This window comes from Natator depressus, chromosome 1 (genome assembly GCF_965152275.1).
Source record: "Natator depressus isolate rNatDep1 chromosome 1, rNatDep2.hap1, whole genome shotgun sequence".
NCBI classification, from domain to species: domain Eukaryota; kingdom Metazoa; phylum Chordata; order Testudines; family Cheloniidae; genus Natator; species Natator depressus.
This window is the reverse complement of record NC_134234.1, coordinates 121,682,122-121,695,860: the sequence shown is the minus strand read 5'-3', so window position 1 is coordinate 121,695,860 and position 13,739 is coordinate 121,682,122. Positions and strand designations below refer to the sequence as shown.

General features: G+C 40.0%; 2 protein-coding genes across 4 annotated transcripts in view; one reads left to right on the top strand and one right to left on the bottom strand.

Annotated features, from left to right (window-relative positions):
- The window catches only part of SLC9A7 (solute carrier family 9 member A7), a 122,158-nt gene extending 115,582 nt beyond the window's left edge, over nt 1-6,576 (top strand). The window contains exon 17 of one of the 2 annotated variants that reach the window (XM_074965874.1): nt 3,549-6,576. In XM_074965874.1, coding sequence (XP_074821975.1) covers nt 3,549-3,797 — 249 coding nt within the window. In that variant the 3' untranslated portion in view covers nt 3,798-6,576. The remainder of the gene's footprint in view (nt 1-3,548) is intronic. The other variant, XM_074965883.1, reaches the window with a different exon arrangement.
- Nucleotides 1-13,739, bottom strand: part of CHST7 (carbohydrate sulfotransferase 7) — a 225,560-nt gene that overhangs the window by 187,054 nt on the left and 24,767 nt on the right. Inside the window, exon 2 of one of the 2 annotated variants that reach the window (XM_074965897.1) lies at nt 6,661-12,685. The exons of the other annotated variant lie outside the window; for it this stretch is intronic. The gene's annotated coding sequence lies outside the window, so the exon portion shown is untranslated. Of the gene's footprint in view, nt 1-6,660; nt 12,686-13,739 lie in introns of those variants that run through there. 2 annotated transcript variants of the gene reach the window in all.

The window sequence follows — 13,739 nt, the reverse complement described above, 5'->3', positions numbered from 1 at the left end:
CTGCCCCAGCAGTGGCCAGTGCGCCTGGCACAGGGGCTGCCTGAGCTGCCCCGGCTGCTGCAGAAGTCATGGAAAGTCACAGAATCCGTGACCTCCATGACCATCTCACAGCCTTAATTCTACAACATGGTAAATAGGAGTGTCTGGCTTACCTCACCTAAACAATTAATTAATTAATTAATCACATCCTTCTCCAGTCCTGACTAACCTATGTTTTATATCATCTGTGGATTTTGCTACCTCACCATTCACCTGGGCTAGTAGACCATTCTCCATCTAATCTGTTTTTTAGTGGAAAATTGGATTTTCAGCTAGATGAAGTTTTCTGCGTAGTCTCTTCCTGTAGAAAATTGTGGTATTTCAATTAACAATGGAGCCACAATACAACAGTCCTGTGCTCCCATTCTCCTCTCCATTCAGGGCTCTCTTGCTGAACTACACCTCACATGATTACAGTTAAGATTTTGTCATGGTTATTTTTAATAAAAGTCACTGACGGGTCACGGGCAATAAACAAAATTCATGGAAACCCGGGACCTGTCCGGGCAGGGGAAGGGGGGAGGACTGACAGCTCGAGCCCCGCCGTGCAACTGAAACCAAAAGTCAAAGGTCTGTTAGTCATGGAATCTGGGACCTCCATGATGAAATCATATCCTTACACATGATGCACTACAGGCCATGACTTCTATAACACATCACCTCCCTTCGCCAGAAGTGGAGAAAGTGGTGCCTGATAGGAGATGTAGTCTAATAGCCTAGCCTACAGTGGAGAATGGGAGCATAAGACACTTGAACTACAACTTCCATGAGGCACTGTGGTTCCAGTCTGAAAGAATTACTGCTTTCTATCTTCCTACTGTTCAGCAGAGGTCTATCATAGGAGTCCCTGGTCTTAGTGCATCATGGAAAATGTAGTCGGTCAGAGAGCCCAGCCCATAGCGGAGAATGACATCTGAATTACAAATGCCATGAGACACCACAGCACCATTTAAATCAAAATATTTGTTTTTCAGCTGAAGTATTTCACCAAAATGTCAATTTTCTACAGAAATTTCATGCGGGGGAAATTTTGGTTTTGTGTAAAAAAAAAAATAAATAAAAAAATAAAAAAAATAAAAAAAAATTCCATTTTCAGGGGGTGGATGGGGTGGGGGAGGTTGCTGTTTTCTGACCTGCTGTACTGTTCACTCTTTTCCAATATTATACTGAACACTGGTTTCAACAAAGAACTTTGTGGTCCTTTGACCCATTTTTCTGCATTGGAAATTAGCCATTATTCCTACTTTCTGTTTTCCCTAGCAGATCGTTGCATCTCAACCCATGATGGCTGAGTGTATTCATAGCCTCTTGTAAATCGGTTTCTTAAAGGATTTATGGAAGACAAAAGAACTAGAAGTCTATCTGAGCTGCTATCATGATCTCTTGGCGTTTTTTTATATCAGTTAAATTAATTTACCTTGTGCTCAAGTAGGCTATACTGGCTTAATTCTCAGGATTGCCTTCAGTGCTCTTTAACTCACTCACACACTAACACACACATGCCCTGCTTTCCAGTCTGGTAGCTGGTTTTAATATGTTCATATTTTTGTTACTGGGTCACCTCATTCTTAAATTTCTTTAAGAACTCCTCTTGGATGTACAGCATCTGGTGCTGGTGACTTGTTAATTTTTATCAGTTTGCACATACCTCTTTTGACACTCCCTCCCCCTGCCCGCCCCAATCCTCAACAGAGCCTGGAGTAAGTATCTCTATCTTTTGTGGTGTTAAGGAAAAGTTAGCATATGTGCATATGTGACTTCATTTTGGTTTGGGGCCCACCATTGTCTAAAAGCAAACATATCATGCACCAGGAGGAGTGTTCCTTAAATACTGCATTCCTGTGAAACCCCCCCCCCCTTGTTTCCAGCCTGTCTCGACTCCCGGTTTCTGTTCTTTGTCTGTTCCTAACTCCCTGCCTCCTGGCGTTTGATGCGAGCCTCCCATCCTGATAAGAAAGGCTACTGGTGCATTGCTTTAGGACCATGTTGTGTAGTTGAAGTAATGGTTTAGCACGGGGGATGCACTTAGCAGGGATAGGTGGTAGATAAGGGAAGGGTTTGTCTATTGGCTAAGGTTTCCGATGCAAAAGGGCAACATGCTTTGCCAAAAGGTATATAATCTCTGTATAACCTGCATTCGGGGTCCTCTCCTGATTAGCAGGGGGGCACCACACTCGAGCGTAATAAACTTAGTATCTTTGGGAACTCTGCAGTTGTGGACTTTGTTCGTGTGCCTTAGCCTAGACTCGAACTGTGCGTGACCTATCAGGTATAATTCGCAGCAGTTCTTGTGCATGTCCTATCAGGTATAATTCGCAGCAGTTTGTGTGCGTGACCTGTGAGGTATAATTCGCAGCAGTTTGTGCGCGTGACCTGTGAGGTATAATTCGTAACAGTGATAATGACTGATTCCTGTGTAATGTTGAACAAGTCACTTCACATGTTCGCATTTGTAAAACGGGGATAGTAGTACTTACCTATCACATGCGTGTTGTGAAGCTTAATATTTGTAAGTGCTTTGTTATTGTTCATTTTCCTTGGTAATCTTGGCTTGCTGTTTTTCTTTAGACTTTATACCCCACTTCATAATTTAGCATATTGGCTAATAAAAAATTAGCCTAGATTTTTAGACTCTTGTACTATTAGCTTTCTTTCATAATTCTATTTTGCAGTGACTCTTCAGTGCTAAGAACCAACCATATTTGCTCCAGGACTCAGGTTTTTAAACTTCAAAAAACCTACATTTATAGCAGTAGCTTTACAGGGAACAGTAAGGTGATGTTTAACCACTTGGTTTAAAGTTTTAGCTTTTACTTACTTAGGCTAGACTTTCAGAATTTAGTAGTTCAGGTTTTTCTAATATATCTTGGCTGTTAACCAGAGGTGAAAGTAAGCCAGTACGGCATACTGGCAAGAGCCGGTGCACCGTACTGGGGCAGCCCGGCTTCCCCAGGGGGCAATTTAAAGGGCCTGGGGCTCCCAGCAGTGGCTGGAGCCCCAGGCCCTTTAAATTGCCTCCGGAGCCCCACTGCTGGAGCCCTGGGGTAGCAGCTGCGGGGCTCCAGCGGCTATTTAAAGGGCCCAGGATTCCCCTGCTTCTACAGCCCCGGCCCTTTAAATAGCCGCCAGAGCCCCACCGCTTCCCCAGGGCTCTGGCGGCTAATTAAAGGGCCGGGGCAGTAGAAGCAGGGGAGCCCCGGGCCCTTTAAATAGCCCCCGGAGCCCCAGGCTGCTGCTGCTACCCCAGTGGGGGAGGAGGGCACACTTACCTTACAAGGTGGGCTGGAGCTGGCTCTGACCCCCTCAGCCCTGCCCCCTTCTGCCCTAGGCCCCGCCTCTTTCGGGGGCCAGAGCTGGCCCCAGCGTACTGGTAAGTCACTCCACTTACTTTCACCCCTGCTGTTAACTCTTATGCATTGACTGGTAAGTGTGGATCCCTTCTTTCAGCTATTTTCAGACAATGAAAAGAGAATATTAACCAAGTGTTATTGGATGCTCTTTTGTTTCAGAATCAGGAGCAGCTTCGAGAGGAGGATTCAGATTTTATTCTGAATGATGGTGACCTCACTCTGACATATGGTGATACGACAATAACTGCTAATGGCTCTTCTGGCTCCCGCACTGCTACCACTAGCCTCGAGGGCAGGAAAACAAAAAGTAGTTCAGAGGAGGCACTGGAACATGAGCTGGGAATGGGAGACCATGAAGTTACAAGCAGGGGCACCCGACTAGTATTTCCTTTGGAAGACAATGCATGACTACTGCCTCAGTAAAAATACAGCTGTCGCCCTGTGGATGGATCAAGGAAGACTGCAGGCCCCAGCGTCACTTGAGGTGGGAATGTTGCTTACTGAATTGAACTAACCTGTCTGTCTATAAGTGGTTTTACTAAAGTCTGAAGACACCAACCTTGACGTTCCCCCCAAACCCACGATGCTGACAGTGAGTTTTTAAATGTCTAAACTAGAGAAATGGGAAAATTGGTCAGTCTCTTCTCACAAAACTACTGAATTTAAGTAGATTAGCATGCTGCAATTCTCTCTTGTTCCACTGCAGCACCTTTCTGGGAAGAGGTATGTGAAAATGTTACCCAGCAGAACCAAGCTAATTCAGGCTGGGTGGAGTTCTAGTTTGGCTTGGGAATAAGGGAGGGGAAACCCAAACAAAAGTCTGTTTATTCTGAGACTTTAAGGAATGGGTGCATGTCTGATTTGCAGCAGGTCCAGTGTTCAATTGCTCTCCAGAAAACTTGAAACTATGTATAAAGGGGAACAGTATGTACTAGGAGTACAGGTGCATGAATGCAACACTTTTCTGGGATTTGTTACTGAACGACAAACTGCATTGAATTACTTCAGGAAAAAGGGAAAACAGCACAACTTCCTCATTGGCAACATATAGTAAGGACAGTTTAGAATACTTCAATATTTAAATAGGGAGGCAGTGAATGCTGTTTAGCCCCTTAGCTTTGGGCAACATGAGTATTACTATTCGCATATCTTCTAGCACATCATAAGAGAAAACTTCTTAGTGTCCAAGACTGAAATGATTGACTCAAGCCCTTATCTAGGCTCTGTGATTTAAAAAAACCACTTGTTCTCTCATTAGGTTATTAAAAATCAGATGAAGGAAGCTGGAACCCTATTTTTTTGATGGAGATAGAACAGATAGTGATATTACTTGCAGTGAAGCTAGAAAACAGTATTGAACAGAATATGGAACCTTGTGGTTTCATACTGAGATGGGAAGTATCCCTGGAATCTGCTTCGATTGCCTGTTAAGTGGGATGGTTTAAACTGCAAATGTTTTTACTTAAAAAGGGGAAGACAAAACTATAAATCTAACCATTTGTGGTTATTACATCTGAAGAAAGGTGTTTCTATTCATTCTCTTTTGTAGAGTACATGTGGACTTTCAGCGAGGCACTGCACAATATATAAACTGTGCAAGTGGCATACAAACTATAGTCCCATCTGAAATGTGAAAAGGGAAAAATGTCTTTGCCTAGTACTTGGCCCATTTTCATGTAGACTTGCTTTAACTTATTGCTTAAGGCTTTTTAATTCCCAGCTCAGTAGCTATTAGGGACCTCTGTGTATTAAAGCAAATAATTGAAATCTATTACCTCCTAAACAGAAGCTCAGCTACTGAAAGCATGCTTTAAAATGGTGTAAAGTTATACTTTCATGTCTCAAAAGGGTTTAGAAAATGTTATTTTTTTTTTAAACTGGCATTTTGTGGCCCACTATTAAAATGTAATGTAATATCAGTTTGCTAAAGTGCATTTTTTTTTAACTTGCCACTTCAGTTTGTTTCTTTCCCATAAAATATGTATGAATAAAAATCCGTTCTGGTTTTTCCTTAAGTGACCGGTTCAACTAAACAACAGGCTAACTTTAAAATTACAAGTTCCAACTGCACAGCAGCTCTTAAATTGTCTAGTTTGGTTTATTTTAACTACAGTGATCTACCTCCTACTCCTTCCCTCTTGAAGACAAATTATTGTTCTGAAAGAATCAAATTAATGACTATGAACCTTGGGCCAAGACAGTAAGATTTCTAAAGCTAGACCTGCCACTTCTGTGGCAGAATTGGAAAGGTTATAGAGTCCATCTGTTCCCTTCTTGAGTAGTTCAGAGATGAAAAGTTCAAGCATCCTGCTGAGAGCACTTCAAGCAACAGACCACGTAAACAGTCTGCTCCCATGATTAAAATGGATAGCATTGTGTGTGAGCACTCACTATCTTTGCTATTCCAGGACTTGCTTCTTAAATACTACGGTGGGGGAAACTGCTTGTTCTGGAGTGATGAAAATGATGAAGTTTACGCTTGATAACTTTAACTCTTTAGAGCCAGCTGCATTATTCTTCTGGAGTGATAAATCCTAATAATGTCAGACATTTCCATTTGTAAAAACTTAAATCATTAGCCAACCTCAGAATGATGCGAACTGCTTTTCAGATTTTAGAGAGCAGAACCTGTCCAAATCAAATGGACTTGCACATCTCTGGAGTCAGGCAAACCTTTATATGCAATTCAAGACGGGCTAAAAGCTGTCAGACTATTAGAGACAGGGTGGAAGCGGTAATATTTTATTGAACCAACCTCAACAAACTTGCCTCTCTCACCAACAGAAAAGTTGGTCCAATAAAGGATATTACCTCACCCACCTTGTGTCTCTAATATCCAGGGACCTACAAGGCTACAACAACATGGCATACAAGAAAAAACTATAGTGGCTCAAAGCATTTCAAAAATACTATAACGAAGTGCCAGAGACCGAGACTTTTTCAAAATTACTATTTTCTACTGCAAGACTCGCTCCAAGTTTTAGCACCATCCTGTACCAGAATGCTTCCAATAGCAGAGTTAAGACTGAGCATACTTAAAATGGAGTTAAATCTGAAATGATAAACCTAAAAGAGGGGCCTAGTACCTTTCCTCTTAGTGTTTCATTCCTTAGCCCTTAACTTTAAAAACTAATGTAAAAAGTAATCTTGCAGCAAAGTTGTCTAGTACAGACAAAAAGAAAAGGAGTACTTGTGGCACCTTAGAGACTAACAAATTTATTTGAGCATAAGCTTTCGTGAGCTTATGCTCAAATAAATTTGTTAGTCTCTAAGGTGCCACAAGTACTCCTTTTCTTTTTGCGAATACAGACTAACACCGCTGCTACTCTGAAACCTAGTACAGACAGTTGTCTGAATGTCAGACTGAGGGATAACTTAATTATGCACCCTTAAAAGGAAAGGGTCTTTAATTATAAGTTATACTTTAAAATAGTGGTTCTCAATCGGGGGGTACATTTACCCCAGGGGGTATGCAGAGATCTTCCAGGGATACATCAACTCTTCTAGATATTTGTTTAGAACAGGCTACATAAAAAGCACTAGCGAAATCAGTACAAACAAATTTCATACAGAAAATGACTTCTCTATATAATATACACTAAAATGTAAGAGCAATATTTATGTTCCAATTGATTTAAATATGGTAAAAATGAGAAAGTAAGCAATTAAGTGTGCTGAGACATTTGTATTTTTATGTTTGATTTTGTAAGCAAGTAGTTTAAGTGAGGTGAAACTTCAGGGGATGCAACACAAATCAACTTCCTGAAAGGGGTACAGTAGTCTGAAAGGGTTGAGAGCCACTGCTTTAAAGCAATGAAATGAACATGGTTCTTTCACTTTCAGTTTTGACTTCAACCATTCTTCCCAATTTGGACTTCAGAATGAATCAAAGCTAAATAAACTAACAGCACCAACCACTTATTACTATGGAACTCATTAACCATTACAGAAAATTACCCTTCAATAGGATTTCTTTACTTAAAAACTCACAGAAACCTTTCATCTTTAGCATGACATGTTTTACATTTTCAGCTGGTGCTCAGGTTCTTCTCATTTGTAGTTCATGTGCTCTTTCAATTTACCTTGTACTGAAATTTTGCTCTAAATGTGAAAATCCTTTTCATGGAACAGTGTGATGAATTTTAACTTCATACCAGTACTGAAGCTGGGTTGTTAGGCTAGAGCTGGACTTAGACATACAAACAGATGTAGTAACAAAACTATGGAAAGTTACTGAAATTCCTTTTTTTTTCCTCTCAAGCTTGCTCTGAGTTTCTGAATGGAAATCATAGTTTAAGACTGATGAGCAATAAGGCGACCCCATACATTAGTATCTTAGTTAGATCAGAGTGAAATTTAAGAGAGGGTCTTCCTGCTAACAGGTGTGAGTTGCTGAGTCAGACAGCCTACAAAATGTAAGATCACTTCATTGTCTGATACCTGTATCAAGGATGTGCCTGACAGCTGCCTGTGCATTATGCCTTCGTAGCAGTAGCATAATAAGATATTAGTGTCATTTCAATATTTAAACTATGGCTTACCCAAAGTCCATGTACCTGTGGTTCAGGGAATAGGCTATGAAATTTGCTTAAGAACTGAGTTTACTGATTAAAAGTGCTTCACCTCTCTAGCCATTAAAACACAATTATTTTTAGTACTTTGAGTCAGCATGAGCTTTGTCCCAAATGAGATAGACAAAGTTAAGACTATAATCGTCTCTAACACTCCACAGAAGCCAACATACCAATTGTGTTGGGAAAACTGTTTTGCAGCTACTTAACATCCCATATAAAAATCTTTAACATTCACTCAAACGTGGAAAAGCCATTGTAGTAAATTACCCAGTCCTAGTACCTGAACAGTCTACGACCCTAGCTAAACCGTGCGTGGTGTGCTCATGTGTCCGCTGAAAAATTATGGAAGTGCTTTCAGTGGGGTCATGTGGAAGGATGTAAAAAAAATAAATCTCAAACTTCTGCTTTTAATATGACTATGCTTGTTTCTTTGCCCTAATGCTAGTAGATGTGAAACTAATTTGTTGTGACAGTCCTGTACAAAAAAACCCAACAACTTTACTACCTCTCTTGCACAACTACCTCTTAGGCTTATCTACGTCACTTACCAGCGGAATTTATACATGTGGATTACATGCAAACAAAATCTGTTAAGATTACTGAAGTTGCAAGGACAAGCTCTTGTGATAAGAAATACTACAATTAAGGTTCCTGTGACCTTAATTTGACCCTCTTGTGTGTATGCATGGCTAGTTTAATTATCACTTTTTTTTCCTACAGGACCTCTGCCTCATTCAGTGCACTGAATGATTGTATTTTATCTCCCTTGTACAGTGTGTGGCCCTATGTCTGATTTAGTGCACACTATCAAACCTGGCTCTGAGGACAAAAAAAATTATTTCCTCATGGGCTTTTCTATGGCACCTATTGCTAGAATACAAGTGAGTCACAAAAACTCTGAGCACAATAGATATTAACCCAGTTTCACAGATAGTGGATACTTAATCTCAATCTTTGCTCAGTTCCAATTGTGGGGGCCTAACTTGACACCTATAACCTGTCAGAGTACTTCGTATTATATTAGCACTTTAGTTGTTCAAAGCACAGCTCTCATTGACTGACTTCAAATGCAGCTGAGTGCTTCCTCCTACATGCTGCCTGAGTACCAGCAGAGGGGGTCACAGAGTACAGGAAAGACACATTCCCCCAGTTCCAGTGCCTAACCTAGAACAGGCAGGAGCATCCGTTGCAAGGAAATATCTGCCTTTGCCATGTAGTGTGAGTGGGAGGGAGCATGCTTTGGGAGGATGGCCCAGGCAGAGCCTGGTCATCAACACTAGGAGCTGAAAGAGGCTCAAACATGCTAAGCAAGGAGAGAATCTTTAGATTTTTTTTCGCAGCTAAAATGTAAGTATGAGCATGTGCTAACTGCCATTTTTGAAAGGTGTATATATAACTTGGCCACCTTTGGACAAACTTTCATAAGAATGGCAAAGGCCCACCCTCTGCCCAATTTAAAGTCCTTGCTCCACAGGATGGGAGCTCTAATTTTTTCAAAGAGGTCACTGGAATTTTGAATAGTGAAAAATGTGTTTTTCCCCCTAACTTCATTCTCTAAAACAGCTGAACCATCTTGGTGAACTGTTCCAAAAAGATTTCAAGCTGAGGTAGATATCCAGCATGGAACATTTTAGCCTACATGCTTACTGTTTGGCAAAGGATCGCAATTGAAAATAAGGTCTTATAATGGGAAGTGCTGGGTAACCTTAACAGGTGCTGTTACCAGCTCTACCTATAATAACCACAGAGCCCAGTTCTGTAAGCTTACACATGCACATAGCCCCACTGAAATGAGTGGGGCTCTTTAAGTGAGGGTTTGAAGGACTTGGGGGAGGGATACCTCAGTGGTTTAAGCATTGGCCTGCTAAACCCAGGGTTGTGAGTTCAATCCTTGAGGGGGCTATTTAGGGATTGGGGCAAAAATTGGGCATTGGTCCTGCTTTGAGCAGGGGGCTGGACTATCCAACCCTGATATTCTATGATTCTTCTACATAATTTCAGTTTAACAAAACCTACAATCTTTCTTCACACACTAATGATTAGAGAAGTGGTTATTCACTTAAAAATTCATTATCTTTGCCTTCAGAGAAAGGTTCAGTGTTGCCTTTTGGAACTTGTGTTTTGAAGTTATAACTCACCACTAATAACTTGCTCCAACTCCATTTTGGCAGAGTCCCTGCTTCTGCACATGAGTGAGAATGGAATTTAAGTGCTTAAATAAAAAAAAAAAAGCACAAGAAGTTAAGCTTGTAAGATAGGAAAAAGGCCTGTCAGAGTGAAATCTGTATTCAATGAGTCATCTAGTAGCCATTTACTTTCTCAAAATATTCAGCTTACAGGCCAGAGAGGCTCAGTGGGATGTGAGTAGTGGGAGTAATACCCTTCATGTATATAGCCTAAAGTCCCAGAGAACAGAGAGTGGGAAGGGGAATCCAATATCACCTCTTAGAAAGATCCAGTTCAAACTTCAGGGAGTGAAGCAGACCAGAACAGCTCAGTAACAAGAGCACGATTCTCATATATCCAGTGTGCATTGTAGGGCCAGAGGACATTAGAAAGAGGATTTGTTCTCCTATTTGAAAATACTGTTTTAGTAAGACAGGTTTGCAGCATAATGTAGCTTAATATCCTTCCACTGTATTGTAAGTTTTAAGCTTGTGGAAGAAAGTTTAAGATTCCATCTGATACAAATCCAAATGCCTCTAAAGTGGGTTTTTTATGCCATTTTGTAAAATAAGATTAGAAAAAATAAGCTTACATACCAAAAGAGGGAAAATTTGAAGGAACTGGTAAATTACAAAGCCAGAGAAATGGCTTAGAGATGCAGTTTTAATATAGAAATACTGCTGGAAAAAGTCATGCTGAGCTTAAAACTGAGGTCCTAAAATTCAAACTTCAGCAATGGCTCCCATGTACATGTCAGGGTTAGGACAGTGGCTTTAATTACACTGCAGATTGTTTCTGAAGAGTTCAAAGAACAGCTGCCCAAAGCTACACAAACCAAACTCATAAAGAAATCAGTATTTACTATAGAATGACTTCTGAATTGCTAATCTTAGTCTAGTGAGTGTGCATCAATTTACAGAATCTTTCAAAACACTGTTGCACCCCCCCAAGGCTGGCCACATTTTAATCCATAGTGCATGCCACCATGCTGTTTCCTCTGCAAGTTACTCTATTTGATCTACTAAGTAATCTATACTGATGTCACTGGGCACTGACATTTGTTACAACCAAAATCATGATTGAGTGTGGCTCCTGTCCACAAGCATCTAGGCACAAAAGGATGGGTCCATGGTGTGCTGTCAGGGTAATCCTTTTTAAAATTTGTCTATTACCACCATTTAAGATTTTAAAAGGCTACTGGTAAGTTACTGTTCTCTGTTAGAAGCTCAGCTAGAGTGACTGAAGCCTAGTCTGCACTTTGCTGATATAGCTGTACAGGGTCAGTGACTGAAATAAGCTATAACAGCAAAAGCACTTATGCCAATACAACTGTCTATACTAAGGCATTTTCAGCCATGGAAATGTCACAAAAAGTCCACAGCCTTAACAGGCACTGCTATGAGGGTAAACATTTGTAATATAGACCTGGCCTGCTTGTCCAAACTGAGAGAAATACAAATGTCCATTTCAGATTTGCATTCCATAACAAAGCTGCAATGAAAGGATTTCCAGCAGCATAGGGAAGGGCTAATTCATCAGCTTTCCGTGGGAATTCTGGTCTATTAGTCCTAGCTTTTTTGTAAGACAAGCTCTTTTTAAGACTTAAATCTGGAGCCAAATTAAACCTCAGATCGCACTGAATAAGTGCCCTATAGCCTTAACACTCTTTTAAAAGGTTTATACAGTACATTAACAATGAGCACTGTGAAATCCCAGCTCTCAGCACCAAAGCGTTATTTAAAGTATGGAGTTATAGGCAAACTTGAAGTGGATTTTAGCTTGGCATTTCAGTAAGAGCTTAACACAAGGGTCAGAACCTCAGCTATGCCAACTGACACCAGTTATCAGCCCTGAACTTTTTTCCCTCCTAAACAAACAGAGGTTTGTGCATTTTCTTGTAAGAGTATGGTGCGATGTGACTGTGCTTTCTGTGGATTCTGTCACAATGCAGTAGAAATGGAAGCAGCACTTCAGCTGTTTTTCCCCCCCAAGGGAGAGTTTGTATAATCAAATTCACAACTTACTATATAATTTACTGTATTCAGAACTCTAAAAACACAGTCCTGGTATTAAGATAAAATTCCCCATTACAGGGTGGGGAAGCAGAGCACTTAAAAAAAACTTCACCATTTAGATCTGTGAAAGTTGTGCTACAACTCTGAAGTGTACAATACTACGCTTACAAATACTGAGTTTTTGCAATGGTAGATGATTTGTCCAAGTACTGTCAGTAACTTTAAAAATTTAAGTCTCCTTGTTGCCAGAAAAAGCACCTACAACTGACCACAGACTGGCAGCTTCAAACTGTAAAATAAACCACTCCATATTGGAGGTTCATAGTTGTCCATATTGCACTGTCATATCCTTACTGGAAATGAAGTCATTGTGTCCACCTGTTTTAGATGATTAAAATTTGTTTTGCTATGCAAAACTGTACAGTTGTTAGCATTACATTCCACATCCTTTCAGAACTTCAGTTAATCTCTTCAGGGATGAATTTTTCTTCACAGTCCTTGGCTGTACAGTAACGCATCCTTCCAATGTCTGCAATTCAAGCTATGGGAGGGGGGAAAAAGTAATACTGCATTAGAACATTGTTTTTGCAATTATCAGCTTTCAGTATTCTCAAAATAGAAGGCAGGTTAAGAGAACAGTGTGATCTTTTTTTAAACTAGGAATTTTAAGCTTGTAGCTCATAAGCTCAGTATTGTAATTACATTAAGTAGCAATAAATTGTCAGTAAACTATAAAATTTTAAATGGGGATGGCTGAAGAGAAGAAATCAAGTTACAATAAAATAATGTGAAAGCTAATAGTATGCTCTGAACAAAAGTAAAAAAATTATTTTTGCTGTGTGTATACTTATGTACTGTCAAACTTTTTTTAACAGATGGATTTAGCGATATAATTAGTTTCAATAATAACCCAGGTGCTCAAATTAGCTTATTCATACATGCAAGACTGCAGCCACTCATCCCTGTTCAAAGATCTAACAATACAAGACCCTCAGTGGATCAGTAAGATATTATAACAAAATACAGACCAGGAGGAGTATGACAAGTATGCCTATCATAAATGGACAAAATACACTTATGAATTTACTCGTACTTTAATCATTTACATTTACTAATTTGGAAACAGGCCTTGCACTCATTGTCAAATGACAAGTACTTTATAGATTGAATATATAGAGAACTGAATTTTGTCCTGCGATACAGAAACTATTAGCTGGCAGTGTTATGCAGCAGTGAGGGGAAAAACAATGGCATGTAAACATTCTATACGTGTAAACATTATAACCCTAATCTGATCACAAAACTTGTTCCTCTAGTCAATGACAAAGCAGTCTGTTCAGTAAATACCCTTCTCAATTTTGAACATAATCCAGCAGCATATGTCTATCTTGTAAATGTGATTCCTTTTTAGTAATAATTCCTGGACATAGTAAATCAGGCCTCTCTCAAGTCATTCAGCTCCACTGAAAATAATAATACATCCTGCACTAATTTAATTAAATTTGCATATTTCCAAACCCACTGAGTTTTTGCATTCCATGAGAACTTTACCAACACATTATCAAACCATAAATATGTCAAATTAGCATCACTAC